The sequence below is a fragment of the Gymnoscopelus microlampas genome, assembly GCF_963454915.1.
Source record: "Gymnoscopelus microlampas genome assembly, chromosome: 3".
In the NCBI taxonomy this organism is placed as follows: domain Eukaryota; kingdom Metazoa; phylum Chordata; class Actinopteri; order Myctophiformes; family Myctophidae; genus Gymnoscopelus; species Gymnoscopelus microlampas.
Genome location: NC_139940.1, coordinates 27,322,025 through 27,344,154, shown reverse-complemented (window position 1 = coordinate 27,344,154; position 22,130 = coordinate 27,322,025). Strand labels below are relative to the sequence as shown.

General features: G+C 41.2%; 3 protein-coding genes across 3 annotated transcripts; 2 read left to right on the top strand and 1 right to left on the bottom strand.

Annotated features, from left to right (window-relative positions):
- Positions 1-514: 514 nt before the first annotated feature.
- Positions 515-5,287, bottom strand: rpp25l (ribonuclease P/MRP 25 subunit-like). Its single transcript, XM_084052141.1, has 3 exons — positions 5,194-5,287; positions 3,253-3,279; positions 515-2,215 (listed from the first exon to the last, which is right to left on the bottom strand). Exon 3 carries the CDS (start codon positions 2,206-2,208, stop codon positions 1,513-1,515), a length of 696 nt encoding a protein of 231 aa, XP_083908267.1. The 5' UTR covers positions 2,209-2,215; positions 3,253-3,279; positions 5,194-5,287; the 3' UTR covers positions 515-1,512.
- Positions 5,288-7,150: 1,863 nt separating this feature from the next.
- On the top strand, positions 7,151-11,284 carry LOC311042548 (single-strand DNA endonuclease ASTE1-like). Its single transcript, XM_084053346.1, has 4 exons — positions 7,151-8,399; positions 8,624-8,825; positions 9,709-9,853; positions 10,351-11,284. The coding sequence occupies exons 1-4, from the start codon at positions 7,158-7,160 to the stop codon at positions 10,772-10,774; spliced, it is 2,013 nt and encodes a 670-aa protein (XP_083909472.1). The 5' UTR covers positions 7,151-7,157; the 3' UTR covers positions 10,775-11,284.
- A 3,984-nt stretch (positions 11,285-15,268) lies between these two features.
- On the top strand, positions 15,269-19,543 carry LOC311042549 (single-strand DNA endonuclease ASTE1-like). The gene is made up of 4 exons (XM_084053347.1): positions 15,269-16,550; positions 16,757-16,937; positions 17,398-17,542; positions 18,331-19,543. The coding sequence occupies exons 1-4, from the start codon at positions 15,294-15,296 to the stop codon at positions 18,680-18,682; spliced, it is 1,935 nt and encodes a 644-aa protein (XP_083909473.1). The 5' UTR covers positions 15,269-15,293; the 3' UTR covers positions 18,683-19,543.
- Positions 19,544-22,130: the final 2,587 nt, after the last annotated feature.

Below are 22,130 nucleotides of genomic sequence, written 5' to 3'. Positions count from 1 at the left end.
AGGATGTATATTCTCATAACACTTGACCACCCAATTCTAATTTTTAAGTACCTTTGTATCTGCCATTAAAAGCACACATTACCTCTTTTCCTATTCTTACACAATGTGGGGAAAACTCACCTGTACCTTAAATGTGTACTGTAGTCCCAAATATGTATTTGGAGGACCATGAAAGTCAACCACACAATGAACGTCAAGTGGTTGAATTAACTGGGTCAACTGTTAACTGCTTAACTACAATACTATTGAAAGGGACTTAAAATGGTCCACTCCTTCATTTTCCCAATTGGGGTTTATTCAATTTAAAGGTTTTGCACCGGGCCCATCTACAGTAATTAAACCTAGGTTTGATGACATATAGTTTTTAAGACTATCTCCTAAGAGTGGCATTAACACCTTGTCCTATGATGTCTATATTTGGTTTACCAGATAAATCTAACCATAAACAATGACATCACTGGGGAAAATGTCCTGTTGGCACACTGGATATGCAATATGAACTTGTATGACTGTATACAATGAAAATGTAAAGAAATCCTTGCTTAATTTTATTTCTCAAACAAAGTCACTAAAATTACTGTAAAGATCTAGACTGAGTCGTATGCCTTCCACACACTTCTTGTTGAAACAAATTAGACCCCAAAAGTTTATAGATTAGGTAAAAAGAAAACGTTGGTGATTTCCGGAGAAATGTAAAATAATACAAGTTACCTTATTTAAAAGCAAATTAAAAGTCAAAACTAATGAAGTTATCGTTTTTACCCATCAAAATAAGAAAATACACCTTCAAACAAAATGGCTTCAGCTGCATGGCTGTGAGGAATTGCATTAAAGAAAAAACATTTATCAATGCAATTTTGGTACAATATAATTAACAGAACGTTGTGATATCAGAGCGTTTCATAACAATGTTCTGCTTCTGCATTAACACATTAACCGCCAAGAACGTAGTCCTACGGTCCATTAAATCCAACTGTTAAGCGCCGAGACCGTAGCCCTACGGTCCGGGTGCTTTTTTCTTTTTTTCGAAAAAAAAAAGATACGCCACATTTCATTGTAACACCACCGGAAACAGAATTATTTGGGATCTGGTTTTGCCGAGCCCGTCGGCCCTCGTTCTAATGACGAAACTGAAACCCCATTTTCTCCTTGTAGTTTTTTCTCCTCGGTGATCACTGTTTAACATAAACCGTTCTAACTACAACATGGATGCCCCGTTTGACACGTGGTCTTCACTGCTCGAACCAGGCAGATGTCCGCAATGTATACAAACAGTGCAGAGCTCAATCTTACGGATTTTAACAAGGTCTATGGCGACGTGAAAAAAACAACAATAAAAACTTGGCACTGGTGAGTACATTATGAGATTAACCTCTGGTGGTCAATGTGTTAAGGTGGGCAAATGATGCAAGCAGTGGTAATAAGATCCTAGTTGGCTGGACATAAAATAGCTGAGTGTCCAGGTGTCTATTCTTCAACTTAAATATATTTTTCTAAACTGCATGACCTTAATTAATTCTGGCCTTTACTTGGCTCTTTTGGCCGACCAGTATGACGTCCAGAGCCTCCCTTTCCTCTGCTGCTGCCGCTGCCTCCACCTCCTCTCTTTCTCTTGTGTCCATGTCTCTGACCCCCAAAAGCCCCTGCCTCTTCTTTGGCTGAATGAGCCCAGAGGGCATCAAAGTTCCCTGGAGCCTGGTACCCTGGCAGACTGGAATCTACAGGGTCCCTGGAGAGGAGGACCCAGATGGCCGGCACATTCCTGTTGACTGTCAGACTGTCCAGCCCTGCTGTGGGCTCCAAGGGCTCCCACACCTCCTCCACTGTGCTGTACAACAGCTTGGTGTGCTGGTGCAGCCCCTTCACACGGCGCTTCATGATCTCCACACATGTGATGGCTTTGGAGACCCCTTTACCAGTCGCTGTGAACACTATCTGCCGGCTGAGGGACTTCTCAGTGGTGAGCGAGCGGCCTGTCACTTCCCGATTCTCCATGGCCACTACATCGCCTTCATCAGTTCTAGACTGTCCCTTCTCCTCATCCTCAGCCACTCTCGGCTTGGGCTCCATGCGGCTCAGGGCATAGCGCATTAGGTTGCGGATCTTGCTGCCATCTTTGACCCGTACTTCTGGGGTGGTGTTGGGGAGACCAGGGAAGGGGCAGGGACAGGGCTGTTCCACTGTCCTGGCCTTACTGTAGTTTTCCATTTGACAGCTGCAGAGAGAAACGTTTTGATCATGCAATGCAAAAATATAATGGTTATTAACAGACAACAACACAGTTATGAATTACCTGCAAAGAAATTCAATTGTAACATAAATCATATCATTGTTATTGGAATGTATGTATAGTAAGCGTGTAGTCTCATAGTATGTCGACATTCACTAGCATACAGGACATTAATGCTCAGTATGAAGTTCTGTTGTTATCATGTCACCGTGCAACCTAGATTATGCAAATTTAGGAATTGATGACATGATCGAAATCATTACTGACATCCACTTCTGACATCTACTTAAGAAAAAGTATCAATACAGCAATGTAGAAATAATCTGTTACAAGTAAAAGTCCGGAATTCAAAATGTACTTGAGTAAAAGTACAGGGGCGGCGCTATTGGTATAAAAATGTACTTAAAGTACCAAACATAGAAATAGAAAGTACTCATTATGCACAATGTCCCCATTTCACAAGTTTTCAAATGTATAAAATGTATATAAACCTTTTGAAAATAGTAGATTGGCTATTTTCAAATGGACGAAATGTATGGCTGAAGTGGGTATTGTATGTTTTGTAATAATAATACAAATCTACAAAGTACCTAATACCTCAAGTTTTCAAATAATTGTAGTGGAGTAAGTACAATATTTGCCCCTGAGATAGTGGAGAAGTACTGAAAATGATAAATACTGCAGTAAAGTAAATACCACAAAATTGTACTTCAGCACTTGAGAAAATGTACTTTACTTTACACCACTGCTGACATCTAATGTTAGTTTGTAGAATTATTAAACAGCTATGATACTCATTGACACGGCTGTAGTCCACCAATACTACAGAAGCTAAGCAGCGAGGCTAAGCTAATCGATTAGGGTGGACAAAATTGTGTCTAGAAATAATTCAGTTGGTTAGCACTTAGCATGTAACGTTATGTAATTTAACTACAGGCATAGCCTGGTTCAACCAGCTAGCTAGATGTATACGTGAAATTGTAGCCAACAGAAACTGAATTTATATTTAATAATAATCTTACTTGAGGTAAACCTGTCCACATGTTTACGCGATCCCTTTTTCTACCCCTTGTTTTTCAGTAGCGGGGGGCGGGGGGCGGGGAGCGGGGGGCGCCCTAGTCCCTACGTCACATCCTAGACGGATAGCTCCGCCCACACTGGGCGAGCGCTGTCAGTGCAGCGGAAGTCGATGCGCAGACGGCTTTGTTGTTGAAGCCCGACTGACGCACGCTCATGAGAAACAGCAGAAATGAAATCTGGCGAAAACAGTTGCGTGCATTAAACTTTAAAGGAAACATGCAGTCTAAATATATAATAAATATCCATTTGCCTAATTCACCACTACTTTTGCGACTGTGTCTCAACGTGTTTTTACTGGTTAAATAAAGGTTAAGTAAAAAATAAAATTTGCGTTTGAAACTTAGTATTTCTCTAAATATTACACTTTCACGACAGCCTAAGTATAAACTGTTATATTAGATGAGTGAAACAGCTGTCTCACCACTACTTTTGCGACTGTGTCTCAACGTGGTTTTACTGGTTATATTAGATGAGTGAAACAGCTGTCTCACCACTACTTTTGCGACTGTGGCTCAACGTGGTTTTACTGGTTAAATTAAAAATAAGATTTGCGTTTGAAACTTAGAATTTCTCTAAATATTACACTTTCACGACAGCCTAAGTATAAACTGTTATATTAGATGAGTGAAACAGCTGTCGATACAGTCAATATAAGTAAAGCATTATATAGAAGTAAAAATATAGACAATTGTAAATTGTAATTGGAAAGTAAAAGTTCCTAAACATTGTACAGTACTTGAGTAAATGTAATTAGTTACTTTACACGTAGTATTAGTAATTATACTCTTATTCTACTCTACTTATTCTAAAGCACATAAAATGCTCATTTTTGCCACACAGAAAGGCCTCTAGAAACGGCGTGGCTTTTTCATCATATTATGATGATGGCCCACTTAATAGAACCGCATTCTTTGCATGGCTTTTTGATAATCTTGATGATGATGGCCCAATTCATAGAACCACATTCTTTGCGTGGCTTTGCTGTTTCTTTGCATGGCTTTTTGATCATCGTGATGATATGGCCCACTTAATAGAACCACATTGTTTGCGTGGCTTTTTTGATCATCTTGATGATGATGGACCAATTCATAGAACCGCATTCTTTACAAAAAAGTGCAAACAAAGGTGTTGTGCACATTAACAAAATGTCCCAAAATCATGTCCCCTATCATCATATATAATGCTTTACTTATATTGACTGTATCGACAGCTGTTTCACTCATCTAATATAACAGTTTATACTTAGGCTGTCGTGAAAGTGTAATATTTAGAGAAATTCTAAGTTTCAAACGCAAATCTTATTTTTAATTTAACCAGTAAAACCACGTTGAGCCACAGTCGCAAAAGTAGTGGTGAGACAGCTGTTTCACTCATCTAATATAACCAGTAAAACCACGTTGAGACACAGTCGCAAAAGTAGTGGTGAGACAGCTGTTTCACTCATCTAATATAACAGTTTATACTTAGGCTGTCGTGAAAGTGTAATATTTAGAGAAATACTAAGTTTCAAACGCAAATTTTATTTTTTACTTAACCTTTATTTAACCAGTAAAAACACGTTGAGACACAGTCGCAAAAGTAGTGGTGAATTAGGCAAATGGATATTTATTATATATTTAGACTGCATGTTTCCTTTAAAGTTTAATGCACGCAACTGTTTTCGCCAGATTTCATTTCTGCTGTTTCTCATGAGCGTGCGTCAGTCGGGCTTCAACAACAAAGCCGTCTGCGCATCGACTTCCGCTGCACTGACAGCGCTCGCCCAGTGTGGGCGGAGCTATCCGTCTAGGATGTGACGTAGGGACTAGGGCGCCCCCCGCTCCCCGCCCCCCGCCCCCCGCTACTGAAAAACAAGGGGTAGAAAAAGGGATCGCCATGTTTACTGCTCCTGCGATTTTTTAACGTAATGCGGTACTTACTGCCGTAAATTGCTGTGATCTTCTTTTTCTTCTCCTAATTTCCGGCAGTGGGCAGGACGCTGTTGCCATGTCTGCTTATTATAAGCGACTTTGGGCTCGTTTTTCTATAAAGTTGCTTGCAAATATTGGTAGTTAGTTGCGATCTATGGTTGCGGCCGGGTTGAGTTTTTTTGGGCTTGTTTCTAAAGTGTTTCTGAAATGTTGTTAAAACCAGTGGTTCTCAAACATTTTCATGTTAAAGGGGAAATCCACCCATTTTCAATATTTAACTATGTCACGTTGTAATTTGCAATGTTAAACCCACAATCAATCCTCCAGTTCAAGGCAACACAGAAAGGGGGGAACTTTTTTCTTATTTCCACACAACTCCTTTATGCTATATTAATGACATAGTTAAATATTGAAAATGGGTGGATTTCCCCTTTAAGGACCCCCAAATTAATATGATTTGTCCACGGACCCCCATCTGTTGGCTTTCTCTTCTTTCTTTTTTTTTACATATTCTAAATTTAACCCCAGAAATTACCCCTCCCGCCCCCAACTGTCTTTTTTGTACTTTTTTGTCCATTTTGCTTCTAGGGTTAATGATGGATCGGGAGCAGGAGTCCGAGTCAGGACAACGAAAGGGCTTTTTGTGTTACCCTTTTAACAGTCATTGTAAAATCGTATCACTGTACTGTTTACAAACTGTTAATAAAGAATTCAATAATGAAAGACAAGATCGTCGTCGTCGTCGTCATCATCATCACACTGCTGTCATGAAATCAAGTATATCTATCAAGGTGCAACAGTGCCCTCTTGTGTCTAAAGGTCGAAAGGAATGTTGCTCTTGACGTAATGTTACTATTGGTTTTGTTTTCCTTTAAGTTTCATTTTCCTGACATGTTATGATGTCATCATGACTCATGTTTATAATTACCTACCATGGCCAGACCTCACACCTTCGCCCACTGCGCTCCTCAGGTAGAGAGACAGTAAGCACTGTGGAGACTCACTGGAGAGGCTGGCCATGCGGTCAGGCTAATTATTACCTAGTAACCACCTGACTGGCAGTTAGTTTTATTTGACTATTCATCATGCCATCGCGGGGACATTTTTATTATACAGTATCGATGATGATGTTTGATATAGACCTACCTTCGATCCCCTTCAAAATGGACTTATATAAAACTGATCAAAGTAACAAGGAATCACACATGCTATTCATCAAAAATGTGGAATGCCCTACCAAAAGGAGTAAAGGAGCGTAAAACCCTACTCACTTTCAAAACTGCCCTAAAGATACACCTTCAGGAGGCTGCAATTCAAAAATGTCCCCTGTCCAAGTCCTAACCTACCCCATGTCCTAACCTAACCTACCCCCCCCCCTCTCTCTTTCTTCTTTTGTACATATTTTTCACTCTTCATACCAGTAACCTGTGAACTGATTGTATGACATTCTGTATAGTAGTGTGTATATCTGTCTGTCTCTTATATGTCATCATGATTTGTGTGCATGGGGATCTCATCTTAAACAAGCTAAGTGCTTAATGAGCTATCAGTTTAGTAGACCTTGTATTGTGAATTTGTACTTCCATGTACTGTTATGTACTGTCATGTACTGTTCTCATGTCTTACTAAATAAAGTAGATCAATCAATCAAACACACATGCACACGCACGCGCGCGCACGCACACACACACACACACACACACACACACACACACACACACACACACACACACACACACACACACACACACACACACACACACACACACACACACACACACACATACCTCCCCCATCTGGCGGAGTCAGGTTAACACCACATGACATCAGTGAGGAAAGGAAAATGAAACTTAAGGAATAGAAATCTGCAGGTTGCTATAAATACAGGCATATGACTCAGTTGCACTGGACATCAAGGCACAGAATCTGAACTCACAATGGGGATCCAGGGCTTGACTACCTTTATCGAGAACAACTGTCAGATATTTAGAGATATTCGTTTCAGAAACAGTAAGCTTGTTATTGACGGGGGTAACTTCTTTCATTTTCTCTACTTTAAAACTGGCTTGGAACAGAACCATGGTGGAGAGTATGATGCATTTGAGGACCTCATTACAAAGTTTGTCAAGGCTCTGAGAGACTGTGGGATTGAACCTTATGTAGTACTGGATTTATACTACATAAATGACACCCTGATGAAACGAGCTGAAGACAGGATCAGGAGAGCCCATATTGCAGCTATGGGTGGTAAGGGGTTCATCCTGCCAACCCTGGTTAAGTTGGTGCTGAAACAGACACTGACCAACCTGAAGGTGCCATTCGCACAGTGCTTTGGAGAGGCTGACAGCCAAATCGCCTCCTTGGCTAGAGAGTGGAGGTGCCCGGTATTGAGCAACGACAGTGACTTCTATGTCTTTGACCTCCCCGGGGGGTTACTGCCCATCTCACACTTCAAGTGGGACGCGGTGTCACAGAGCGGGGGACAGAGCTATATTCCCTGCAAATACTACTCCACATCCTGCTTCTGCGTCTATTTCGATATTAAACTCCAACTCCTGCCTCTCATGGCTGCACTGGCCGGCAACGACTATGTCAAGCTGCATGAAATGGGCCTGTTAATACGCTGGCCTGAATACATCCCACCGGGAAGAGAGACCACGAGCCGCTTTGACGGGATAGTGCGATGGCTGAAGGACTTTCAGAGTCCCGATGATGCTTTGAAGGCGGTGCTGGGGCTAATGGGTGGCTTGAGCAAACAAACAGATGCTGAGGTCCTGCAGGCGTTGAGTCTGGGAATGAAGGAGTACGAGTTCCCACCAACCTGCCTTCTCCGGTTCTTCGACGACGGAACAGCGCCGGATCTTGAACCAGAGGCGGTGGGCATAGTCCCCGACTGGGCTCGCCTTCCTTTGACCCAGGGCCGGTTGACCTCCAACATTCTGGACGTGCTGCTGCTCGGAAGACTGGTCCAGCCTTTACAGGTGGACCACGCCCACCTGCCAAGCGCCAATATTACTTCTCGGCCTATCCGACAGGTGATGTACGGGCTGTTGTTAGGTAATAAGACAAGAACCAGAGTGGAGGAATGGGACAGAGAGGGCACACAGCTGTCAGAGATCATGGTCCGACCAATCGTCCGTGGTGTTGCCCAAAAACTAAAACTGGATTTACTGCATCAGGTAAGATATCATGTTTTTTTGTTTTTTTGTTTTTACATACATATCTGAAGGCAAGGTTAAATGTGGAGCAAGGTTGCCTCATGCTGTAAAGACACGTTACTTGAATTTCTTGCTGCTATCGTAGCTTTGAGTTATTTGAGAAACACGGATTATAGGCTACAAATTATGCTTCTGTTTCAGTGCACATAATGTGAATACTTAATTGTGTGTTGTGTATTTAACAGGCTGAGCAGTCCATTCTTGAACAGGTATTTTTGGAGACGCTTGGGGTGAGCCACAACACTTTGAGTGGAGTGCCACCCAACCTGCGCCTGCCAGTCGCTGTCACTTGCTACTGGTTGCAGCACAGCAGTCCTCCCCCTGATGAGAAGGTCATTCAGGCTCTACTGCTTGGGATGGTGGCTGGAGAAATCAACAGACAACGAGGTAGGACAACAAAAGAAAGATGTGCATGCATGTGTAGGCTACTGTAGTATTCAACTACGAGCTAAATACTAAATACACACACATGTGAACTCATTCTTTACAGCATTGGTTCTCAAAGTGGGGTCCGGGGACCCCCAGGGGTCCTTGAGGGAGTTCCAGGGGGTCCCCAGCTAAATGATAGATTAGGAACCAAATGGACCCTTATGGGTCTGTAACTCAGAGAGTGTACAAATGGAACCAAATGGATCTGTTAGGGTCCATTTGGTTCCATTTGTACACTCTCTGAGTTAAATTATCATTGATTTTACAATATAAATTAGGGTCCCAGAGATAGAAATGTCATTAAATGGGGGTCGGTAGCTTAATGCATGTCAAACTGGGGGTCCTTGAAATTAAAATGGTTGAGAATCACTGGTAGAAACGTAAACATCTTCTCTTCTGGGGGGCCCTGGCATATATTTTCAAATGGGGGTCCGCAGGCTAATAAGTGTCAATTTGGGGGTCCTTGACATGAAAAAGTTTGAGAACCACTGCTTTACAGGGTACCTTTAACTTTTTGCTAATTACATTCAGTAACTATTCCATGATAGGCCTGGAGGACAATTTCCATTACAAATCATCATTAATATTCAGCATAATTATTTAAATGTTTAGTGTTTTGTTATTTGAAGACAATTTTTTTTTTACAAAGTAAAAATGTTACTTAGGCTATCATTCATTGAAAAGTAATAATATAAACAGCTAAGCTTAACACATGATGTTTGAAAAATGGTTACATCTCCAAAACATTTTGGATATCCTTTCCAAGCAGTCAAACTTACTTGGCAATAAAAAATAAAATAAAAACAGTGACATCAATCGTGTGTATATGTGTTTGTTGTAGGCTTGAAGCGCCACATAAAGAACTACAGACACAAACAGGACAAGGGTGTAGCTCATGCCTACAACCAATGGCAGGTCTGCTTGAACGACAGCATTCACCTCAACCAGCTACTATGTTTTCCTCTACCAGAGCCTGAAATCGCATGGTAAGGCACCCTGACGGGTCAATGTTTACACACTCTGAGTTAAATGAACACTTGGGATTTTGTTGTATAAAGTATATCAAGCAGAAAGGCCCTATAGGTCTGTACTTCCCTTGAGGACTTGTGCTATACAAATAGAGTTTACTATTATTATTATTAGTAGTAGTAGTAGTAGTAGTAGTAGTAGTAGTAGTAGTGGTAGTAGTAGTAGTAGTAGTAGTAGTAGTAGTAGTATTCTGTTGGACTTGATAAAATATAATGGAATTGGGTGTTGGGTGTAGTTATGACTGCAGATTTAGACTATAATTATTCATTATAATTTGACAAATTATTTGGAAAATAATTCTCAATGATTGTTGCCTATTTATGCATCTGATCAGCAGTCCACTTTACTTCTGGATGGGGGGATCTGAACAGCTGTGATTGCCCTCCAAGCTGATCTGATATGTCTTAGTTAATACTCTGATGTGTCTAACTTTTCATTTTGTGGTGTTGAGCAGGTTGTACAAGGGAACACTGGTCCACTACCTGGTGCATAGGCTGAGGCTGGGGGCGGACACTGAGCAGCTCTTGCGGAGGAAGGCCACCAGCAGGCCACTCTACAAGACCTTGCTTACTGCTGTGCTCCAGAAGCAGGATGTTGTGTCCACCTCAGCAACAAGGAGGAGAGGAGCAGCTCCAAAGCAGCACCAACCAGACCTGGCTGCCCACCTGGATGCCCTACAGCTCCTGGAAGAAGACCTGGAAAAAGATGAAAGGAGGGGCGACACAGAGGAATACCCAAGCTGGGATTCAGTATCAGTAAAAACACGCTACAAGGCCAAAGACAGGGGCCAATGGTCCAAGAACCCAGAACTCACCCGAAAGCAGGGGCGTATTGATCGGGACTTCAGCATGCGTCCTCAGACCGTGGTTAGGAACTGACTGAGTGAAAACACGCTACAAGGCCAAAGACAGGGGCCAAAGGCCCAAGAACCCAGAACTCTCCCGAAAGCAGGGGCATGTTGCATGGACTTCATAATGCAGATCAGATACATTTTTAGGAAGGCAGGCTAGCTTCTGAAACAACCATTTGGATGGACAAATAAAAAGGGAAAATGTCATGGGTTCACAAGGTGTGCTGGGTGTTATGAATTATGATTGACCCAATACACACATGTGGTGAATCACTCATCTACGTAAGCATAAGATACCCGTGATGCGATGACCATACTTTATCAGTGAGACTGACGTCTGTGCACAATGATACAAGATGCATGTTCTATTTCTATCCATTCTGTTCTTGTCCTTGTTCCATATCTTCTGGTCACGAAATACGCCCCTGCACGAAAGCAGGGGCGTATTGATCGGGACTTCAGCATGCGTCCTCTGATCCGTTGTTAGGAATGTAGGCTAGCTTCTGAAACAACCAATTTGGACGCCCAAATCTTGTACGTTTGCATCAGACTTTTTCATTAAAATCGAATTTCATGAGTTCACCAGGTGTGCTGGGTATGAAATGGCCAGAGTTTCAACTGGTCTGCACATCAATAAAGTATCTATCTATCTATCTATCTACTTCCGTACCTCCACCATGTGTGATGGCTGTTCAGCATTTGTATCTTAAAAGATTTGTGCTTGTTTTAAAAACATTGTGTATAGAGCACAATTAATTAGCCTGGTAAACCCTCCCTCCGGAAATCTCATTTGTAATTTAAATGAGATTTTCCGGAGGGAGGGGCTTTACCAGGCTAACAATTAATGTCAGTACAGGAGAAAATATAAAATGGAATACCCCCCCACACACACACATTTGTCCCATGTGACTATTCTATGTAGAATTATTTTAGGTATAGGGTAAATTACAGATTTCTGTTCTTTTATCCATATTTGTATCACTCTTCTTGATTACCAAGACAGCCAAAGGTCGCTGTATTTATATGTTGGTGGAAACCAGAACCTCTTTTAAGACGAGAGCAGCGTGAAAAGAGATTAAAAATTGGCCTGATTCTCTAGACATGCCAAATCAATATTTTCAGTTTTTTTAAAATATTTTTGGGTATTGTTGTATAACTTGCATGTGTTTTTAAATGCCTATTACTACCACTATTGATGATTCCTAGATGTCCTACCCTTGAAAATAATAGAAATTAATGATTTCTTTGTCTGTTTTTACTGTTTTAAATGTTTTAATACTGTTTTAACAATACAAAAATAGAGCCTCTCTAACTCTCTTTAAATTTACAAACTGCTTTGCAATTTGTAAACCTGAATTGCAAACATGAGGAAGAACGAAACATTGTTGCATCAATAAAAACGTATCTTGAACGTGGCAGTGTCCGGATATATCTCTCCAGATTGATCTCATAAATTGCTTTGCAAAATTAAAAACCTATAATCTAAAGTACAATAAGACAGAGGCAGTGAAAGACCACATTAAGAGATACAAGAAAATTAAAATAAAAGACAAAAACAATCACAAAAAGGCTGTCTATGAAATTAAGTGGGAATCCCAGGGAACCCCACAATACAGTTTTGAGATGGAAGACCTAGAGTTGCCAAGGCCTACAATAAAAGTTCTGTCGAAAAGGTATGACTTGAACCATCCAATGCTCAAGAGGGCGAGATCCTAGTTCAGACTAAAGATTTGCAACAAGATGAAACCATTTAACCCATTTAGAGCTTGACCTAAGTTTTCTGAAAAACGTAAAGAATAAATATGTTGCTATATATATAGCAACAGCTAATGTTACACAGAGGTGTTCCCGGATTGAAAGGTATAACAACGTATAGGTGTTCCACGTCTAAATGGGTTGAAGCCCAATTTATACATCATACAACGGTGTCGTGCACCAAAAATAGCAGATCTACAAGCTCACAACACGCCTTGGTGACACATTGTGAGCTTGTACATGTGCTATTTTTGTCACATAGGAAATTATATTGTGTTCTTATAAGATGTCCACCAGTATATGGAGAAACTTAACCAAGCACTGAATCCCAAGGAAGCCCACAACGCAGCTTTGAGATGGAGGACCATGGCCTACAATAAAAGTTCTGTTGAAAAGGTATGACATGAACCAGTCACCTATCCAATGCTCAAGAGGGTTAGAGCCTAGTTCAGACCAAAGATTTACAATGAGGGGAAATACTTCATCATGCAATGGTGTTGTGGGCCATAAATAGCAGATCTACAGGCTCACAAGTCATATCCAAGACACCATTGTATGATGGAGCATAAATTAAGCTTGTCTCTTTGTTGGTTCATTCTCATGATGATTAAAGCATTAAAATGCTTGCAGATATTAATTAAAAGAAGAAGAAATGTAAAATCTTCTTCAAAGTTAGTGCATCAAATCTTTCCTAAAATATAAGATGATTATTAGTTTTACTACTTTGAAGTGTCATACTTATCAATTAAACATACTATCAACAAAACAGGATCTGTGTGCGGTTTTGAACGGGATATGAGTGTAAAACTGGATTGGATGTTAGGGGGAATGGTGTTCATATACACATAGGCCAGTCTATTTCATGCAGTGTGTAAGGAGTTTAGTTGAAGTAATATGACTAATAATAGCTGGTTCAGAATATGGATCTGATTTGCAGGCACATAAAGGTGTAACACAAAGGGCAACGGTCATTCTACAGTATGGAGCCACACGCTTGCCATAAAGAATTATTCATTAGAGTTATAATGAAAGTCATCATGATTTGTGTGCATGGGGATCTCATCTTAAACAAGCTCAGTGCTTAATGAGTCTTTCAGTTTAGTAGACCTTGTATTGTGAATTTGTACTTCCATGTACTGTTGTTCTCATGTCTTACAAAATAAAGTACATCAATCAATCAATCATCATCATCATCCTAATCATCACACTGTTGTCATGAAATCTATCAAGGTGCAACAGTGCCCTCTTGTGTCTAAAGGTAGAAAGGAAATGTTGTCTCACACAGGGAGGCGGGGTCGTCTATGTTTTGCACATAGTGACACATGCTCCTTGGTTTCCTTTTCCTCAAGTTTCCTTTTCCTTACCTCACTGATGTCATGTTTATAATTGTAAAGATGTGACATAACCTGACTGGGCAGTTTGTTTCTTTGACTATTTCATCATGCCAAATATTGTTAATGTTACTACTGTAGGCTAAGGTAACAAGGCTCCTGACTAGGCAGTTAGTTTTATTTGATTATTCATCATGCCACCGCGTGGACATTTTTATTATACAGTATTGATGATGATGTTTGATATAGACCTACCTTCCCCTTCAAAACAGACTCATAAAACTGATAAAGGTAACAAGGCTACAGTACACACACACACACACACACACACACACACACACACACACACACACACACACACACGCACGCACGCACGCACGCGCGCACACGCGCACGCATACACATATACACACACACACACACACACACACACACACACACACACACACACACACACACACACACACACACACACACACACACACACACACACACACACACACACACACACACACACACACACACACACACACACACACACACACACACACACACACACACACACACACACACACACACACACACTGGATGATCTGCAATCTGATCGGCATCCTACAGGAATTTGATAGCATACCATTGACCACAAATACTGTATACTATACAGTATATTGGTATATAATAATGTAATACACAAACATATTGTTTAGTTTAGTTTAGTTTAGTTCGATCATCACCAACTGCAGTATCCATAATGAAGCAGAATGTATAGTGTATATCATTTATATATAACATAATGTACTACTGGACCAGTAGGCTAAATGTTATATGGCTATAGGGCCTATAATTGTAATAATTGTATCAATTGTCTTGTAGATAGCCTATAATATAGGCTATCTACAAGACAATTGATAAATTAATACATCTATTCTTTCCCTTAATAGACAAGAGTCACACAGGAAATCAAACTAGGTAGGCTGCACCCCAAAATCGTCGACGTGTAGAGTTCCTAATCGGAAGCTGTGTCATATTTTATGTCTCTTCCTTCAAAACCCAATGGTCAGTATATAGAGATATGTTGACTGTTGACTACTGCCATATCTAATTCACTACACTGTAACTCACAATCACATACTTCTTGCTCTAATCGGCCCTTTGAATGTACACAGTTCTTCGCACATTTGACAATAACAAAACAAGGACGTGAGGACATGTTCTTTAGACTAGTATATAGTCTATTTCCGGTAATTGCATGAGTCCTTGTAGGTAATGGCACTATCATCAACAACATAGCCTTATCTCCCCACACCACATGCCATCAGTGAGGTAAGGAAAATGAAACTCAAGGAAGACCAAACTCCACTTGCTATAAATAGAGCAATCACTGTGCCACTGGACAACACTCTGGTGCACTGGACAACACTCTGGTGCACTGGACAACAAGGTACAGAATAAAAACTCACAATGGGGGTCCAGGGCTTGTCTACCTTTATCAAGAACAACAGTCAGATATTTAGAGATATTCGTTTCAGAAACAGTAAGCTTGTTATTGACGGCTGTAACTTGTATAATTTGCTCTATTTCAATGCTGGCTTGGAACAGAACCATGGTGGAGAGTATGATGCATTTGAGGACCTTATTACAACGTTTGTCAAGGCTCTGAGAGACTGTGGGATTGAACCTTATGTAGTACTGGATGGGGGGTCAGACTGCTCCGATGTAAAATATGACACCCTGATGAAACGAGCTGAAGACAGGATCAGGAGAGCCCATATTGCAGCTATGGGTGGTAAGGGGAACATCCTGCCAACCCTGGTTAAGTTGGTGCTCAAACAGACACTGACCAACCTGAAGGTGCCTTTCGCACAGTGCTTTGGAGAGGCTGACAGCCAAATCGCCTCCTTGGCTAGAGAGTGGAGGTGCCCGGTATTGAGCAACGACAGTGACTTCTATGTCTTTGACCTCCCCGGGGGATTTCTGCCCATCTCACACTTCAAGTGGAACACGGTGTCACAGAGCGGGGGACAGAGCTATATTCCTTGCAAATACTACACCACATCGTGCTTCTGCGTCTATTTCAATATTAAACTCCAACTCCTGCCTCTCATGGCTGCACTTGCCGGCAACGACTATGTCAAGCTGCGTGAAATGGGCCTGTCAATACGCTGGCCTGAATACATCCCACCGGGAAGAGAGACCACGAGCCGCTTTGACGGGATAGTGCGATGGCTGAAGGACTTTCAGAGTCCCGATGATGCTTTGAAGGCGGTGCTGGGGCTAATGGGTGGCTTGAGCAGACAAAGAGAGGCTGAGGTCCTACAGGCCTTGACTCTGGGAATGAAGGAGTATCAGTTCCCACCAACCTGCCTTCTCCGGTTCTTCAACGACGGCACAGCGCCGTATCTTGAACCAGAGGCGGTGGGCATAGTCCCCGACTGGGCTCGCCTTCCTTTGACCCAGGGCCGGTTGACCTCCGACATTCTGGACGTGCTGCTGCTCGGAAGGCTGGTCCAGCCTTTCCAGGTGGACCACGCCCACCTGCCAAGTGCCAATATTACTTCTCGGCCTATCCGACAGGTGATGTACGGGCTGTTGTTAGGTTGTAAGACAAGAACCAGAGTGCAGGAATGGGACAGAGATGGCATAGAGCTGTCAGAGATCATGGTCCGACCAATCGTCCGTGGTGTTGCCCAAAAACTAAAACTGGACTTACTGCATCAGGTAAGATATGTTTTTTTGTTTTGTTTGTTTTTATATATCTGAAGGCAAGGTTAAATGTGAAGCAAGGTTGCCGCATGCTGTAAAGACACATAATTGCTGGTATCATAGCTTTGTGTTGTTTGAGAAACCCAGTTTATAGGCTACATTATGCCTCTGTTTCAGTGCACATAATGTGCATACTTAATTGTGTGTTGTGTATTTAACAGGCTGAGCAGTCCATTCTTGAACGGGTGTTTTTGGAGACGCTTGGGGTGAGCCAAAACACTTTGAGTGGAGTGCCACCCAACCTGCGCCTGCCAGTCGCTGTCACTTGCTACTGGTTGCAGCACAGCAGTCCTCCCCCTGATGAGAAGGTCATTCAGGCTCTGCTGCTTGGGATGGTACGAGGTAGGACAACAAAAGAAAGATATGCATGCATGTGTATTCAACTACGAGCTAAATACTAAATACACACACATGTGAAAACATTCTCTAAAAGGGTTACCTTTAACTTTTTGCTAATTACATTCAGTAACTATTCCATGATAGACCAGGAGACAATTTCCATTACAAACCATCATTAATATTCAGCATAATTATGCAAATGTTTAGTGTTTTGTTGAATAACTTATTTGAAGCCCCCAACAAATCTTTTGTTAATTGGGTCTTATAGAAAGTTACAATTTGACTTAGGCTATCATTCTTTGAAAAGTAATAATATAAACAGCTAAGCTTAACACATGATGTTTGAAACATGGTTACATCTCCAAAACATTTTGGATATCCTTTCCAAGCATTCAAACTTACTTGGCAATCAAAATAAAATAAGAATAATGACATCAATCATGTGTATATGTGTTTGTTGTAGGCTTGAAGCGCCACATAAAGAACTACAGACACAAACAGGACTTGGTTGTAGCTCATGCCTACAACCAATGGCAGGTCTGCTTGAAGGACAGCATTCACCTCAACCAGCTACTATGTTTTCCTCTACCAGAGCCTCAAATCGCATGGTAAGGCACCCTAACGGGTCAATGTTTACACACTCTGAGTTAAATGAACACTGGGGATTTTGGCGAAGTATATCAAGCAGAAAGGCAGGGCTCCAACAGGTCTGTATTTCCATTGAGGACTTAAACGTGCAATACAAATAGAATTTACTATTATTATTATTATTATTATTATTAGTAGTAGTAGTTGTAGTAGTAGTAGTAGTAGTAGTAATCTGTTGGACTTGATACAATATAAAAATAGAATTGGGTGTAGTTATGGATGCAGATTTAGACTATAATTATCCTACTATAATTCTAGTAACCTCTGTCTGTAGTGGGAGTAGGTGAAGCTACCCGGTTCTCCTCAGTGGCTGGACCAATTGCTCTGATTTTGCACACAGCCATTGACCATTACCATCTGAACTTAACTGTGAAGCCCGTTTTTCAATTTCATCAAATATCAGCTTCTTATTAGCGTTTATGTGTCGCCTCCCGGGTTGCCAGATCATGTGCGCATATCCCCCCACGGATGCGTCGACCGGGTATGGTCTAGTAACTAGACCATACCCGGTCGACGCATCCGTAATTTGTCAAAATTATAATGAACTAGACTCTAGTTCATTATAATTTTGACAAATTATTTGAAAAATAATTCTCAATGATTGCTGCCTATTTATGCATCTGATCAGCAGTCCACTTTACTTCTGGATGGGGGGATCAGAACAGCTGTGATTGCCCTCCAAGCTGATCTGATATGTCTTAGTTAATACTCTGATGTGTCTAACTTTTCATTTTGTGGTGTTGAGCAGGTTGTACAAGGGAACACTGGTCCACTACCTGGTGCATAGGCTGAGGCTGGGGGCGGACACTGAGCAGCTCTTGCGGAGGAAGGCCACCAGCAGGCCACTCTACAAGACCTTGCTTACTGCTGTGCTCCAACACCAGCCAGTAGATGACCTGACTGCCCACCTGGTTTTCCTGCAGTTCCAGGAAGAAGACCTGGAAAACGATGGAAGGAGGGGCAACACAGTGACTCTAGAGGAATACTCAGACAGGGATTCAGTATCAGTGAAAACACGCTACAAGGCCAAAGACAGGGGCCGAAGGCCCAAGAACCCAGAACTCTCCCGAAAGCAGGGGCATGTTGCATGGACTTCATAATGCAGATCAGATACATTTTTAGGAAGGCAGGCTAGCTTCTGAAACAACCATTTGGATGGACAAATAAAAAGGGGAAATGTCATGGGTTCACAAGGTGTGCTGGGTGTTATGAATTATGATTGACCCAGTACACACATGTGGTGAATCACTCATCTACGTAAGCATAAGATACCCGTGATGCGATGACCATACTTTATCAGTGAGACTGACGTCTGTGCACAATGATACAAGATGCATGTTCTATTTCTATCCATTCTGTTCTTGTCCTTGTTCCATATCTTCTGGTCACGTCATGTTTCCACTGTCCAATACTGAATATATTATTTCTCTATGTGTGTATTAAACTTCAGAACTTGTCGTGTGATACTGCCTGGTTCATCATGTTCTCTGCGCGTGCGACTCAACTGAAACATCACTCACCACCTATAGTTAGACGGAGACTCTTAAAGGACCACAAGGTTGGTCAAGTGTTCTGCTATTCTGTTCATTCTTCACACTTCTACTTCCGTTCCTCCACCAGGTGTGATGCCTGTTCAGCTGTAAAAAAAATCTTCAACAGGCTTTGTGCGTGTTTAAAAATAAACAAAAAAATAGATACCCCCACACGCACGCACGCACACACACGCGCAGGCATTCGTCGGATGTGACCATTTTATGCAGAATTATTTCAGGTATAGGGTAAATTACAGACTCCTGCTCTTTTATCCATTTTTGTATTACTCTTCACCTTGTGATTACAGTAGATTACAAAGACACCCAAGTCACTGTATTTCTATGTTGGTGGCAATCAGGGGCTGCTTTAATATATGAAAGACCAGAGAAGTGTGGAAAGAGATTATTAATACCCAGCACAGATTTTAAAAATGCTTTATGGACAAAATCAAATATCATGGTATTTTTCACCAAATACAGCATGGATGCCAATTCAGAACCTCTGCCCCACATTCTTCACATGGGCCTGTTATAGCACCCCCAGGAGGACAATTTGTGCAAAACATTTTTTTAAATTTTACTCCTACAGATTTTATCCAAACATCACGCAAATCGGTACACGGTATCTCTATAGTCATGTGATCAACACGGATCTGTCCGATTTTCCATATTCCATCCTAACTGGCTAACGTTGCCTTCCAAAGTTTGCAGGATTGGTTCGTTTTGAACAAAATGCCTCAAATCATGAACGCAGTATGCGATTTCCTTGAAATTTTCCACGTAGATTCCCACTTGGCCCAGGAAGAAATGCTTACAAACTTTCAAATCAGCCTCATGGTGGCGCTATAAGAGGCCAATTCACGTTTTTACCTATAACTGCACCGATCTGGCCAAGTAACAACCTTTGCCCTGCATTTCTCACATCTGCCTTTTAGAGCGCCAGCAGGAGGCCGACATTTGTAAAACACATTTTTTGCTCTTACTCCTTCAGATTGTGTCCAAAAAACACGCAAATCGGTACACAGTATCTCTATAGTCATATGATCAAGACGGATGTGTCCGATATTTCACATTCCATCCTAATAGAACATTCCATCCTAATTCCAAAGTTTGCAGGATAGGTCCGTTTTGAACAAAATCATGACGCAGTGTGCGATTTCCGTAAAATTTTGCACGCACATTCCCACTATGCCGAGGAAGAAATGCAACCCTCTTCACATTGGCCTGTTATAGCGCCACCAGCAGGTCTCATTTAGCAAACCACATTTTTGGAATAAAATGCCTCAAATCATGAATGCAGTGTCCGATTGCCGTGAAAGGCCTAAGAAGAATGCCACCCTTTTCACATTGGCATATTTTGGTGCCACCAGGAGGCCACAATAACCTACTGACCTGGCGGAGACTTGTGCTCCGAGGAGCACTTTTTCTAGTTTTTATCTGTTTCAGTTCAATACTTAATATTAATTAAAAAAAAACATTTATTGCGCCTCTCTAACTCAAGTTTACAAATTGCTTTGAAAGATTACAAACTTATGCTCTAAAGTACAATAAGACAGAGGCAGTGAAAGACCATAACAGATAAAGGACTGATTGATTGATTGAATACTTTATTAACAGTTTGCAAAGACAAGCAAAGGGTAGTACAGTTCAATACAAGGTCGGTTAAGAGGATTTTAAACCCAAGAAAGCACTATGGCTTGTTTCCATTGGGGTCCTTTGTGCTCAATTCATCGAAGACAATGAAATTAGTAAGAATAGTAAAAGAATCACAAAAAAGGTTAATGAAATGGATTTTTAGGAGAGTGTTCTTATAAGATATCAAATCCAGCTGTATATGAAGAAAATTAACCAAGCACCAACTTCATCATACAATGGAGTTGTGGGCCACAAATAGCAGATCTACAAGCTCACAACAACAAGTCATATCCAAGACACCATTATACGATGGATCATAAATTAAGCATTTGAACGTTGTTAAGAAAAATCGCAGTGGTCTGAACCTGATCCTAGGTATCAAAGGCTGCACAGAGATCTAGGAGGACAAGACTAGAGGGGTGCCCAGCATCAGCTGATAAGAAATCATTCATGACCTTAAGGTGGGCACTGGGAAGTTTCAGTACTGGGGGAGTTCTATGACCTGACCTCTAGATTTGAAATCTTTCAAACCTAGAATAAAAATCACACCCTGTGTGAAGAGAGTGGTGCCTTTGATGAACCCCGTATTGATGTTGTCATCAATGTTTGTTTATTGGACATACGGACGGACACACAGACAAAGTCAGATATAGGAGTGGTTGGCACCACTCAAAAAGTACTTCAAGCTGTTAACCACTAACTAGACATACAATAACGATCTGCAGGGATTCCACAACTGATCTAATATATATAAATATATGAAATAATTAATTATATTGCATTATTGATCAGACAAACTACCTCCTGAGCAATGTGCAATAAACAGGTGTTCTGTTCATTGTAGCCATAGGTTTCACATTCCTCTCAAGTAGAAAACTCTCACATAGATCAATAAACAGGTGGAGTGTTTATTGTAGCTATAGGTTTCACTTTCCTTCCAGTGGAAATCTCACACATTGCACAATAGACTAGGGTATCAATCGGCCAACTGATTGTCTCAACTGGAGCAGATGACAGAGTCAAATTATGTGTAAACCGTGTTAAAACGCAGGAATCATTGTTCTTCCCCTAAGGAAAACTGGAAATAACAGCATTAATAACACTACACTAATAAAGCATTCTCTCTCACTCGTCTCTTTGTTGGTTAATTCTCATGATGATTAATACAATGCTTACAGATATTAATTAAAAAAGGAAGAAATGTAAAATCTTCTCAAAGTTCGTGCACAGGCCTGTTGCAAATCAAATCTTTCCTAAAATATAAGATAATTATTAATATTTTGACTGTTTTGAAGTTTCATACTCAATTAAACATACTATCAAAAAACAGGATCTGTGTGCGGTTGAAAGGGATATGAGTGTATGTATACTATAAAACTGG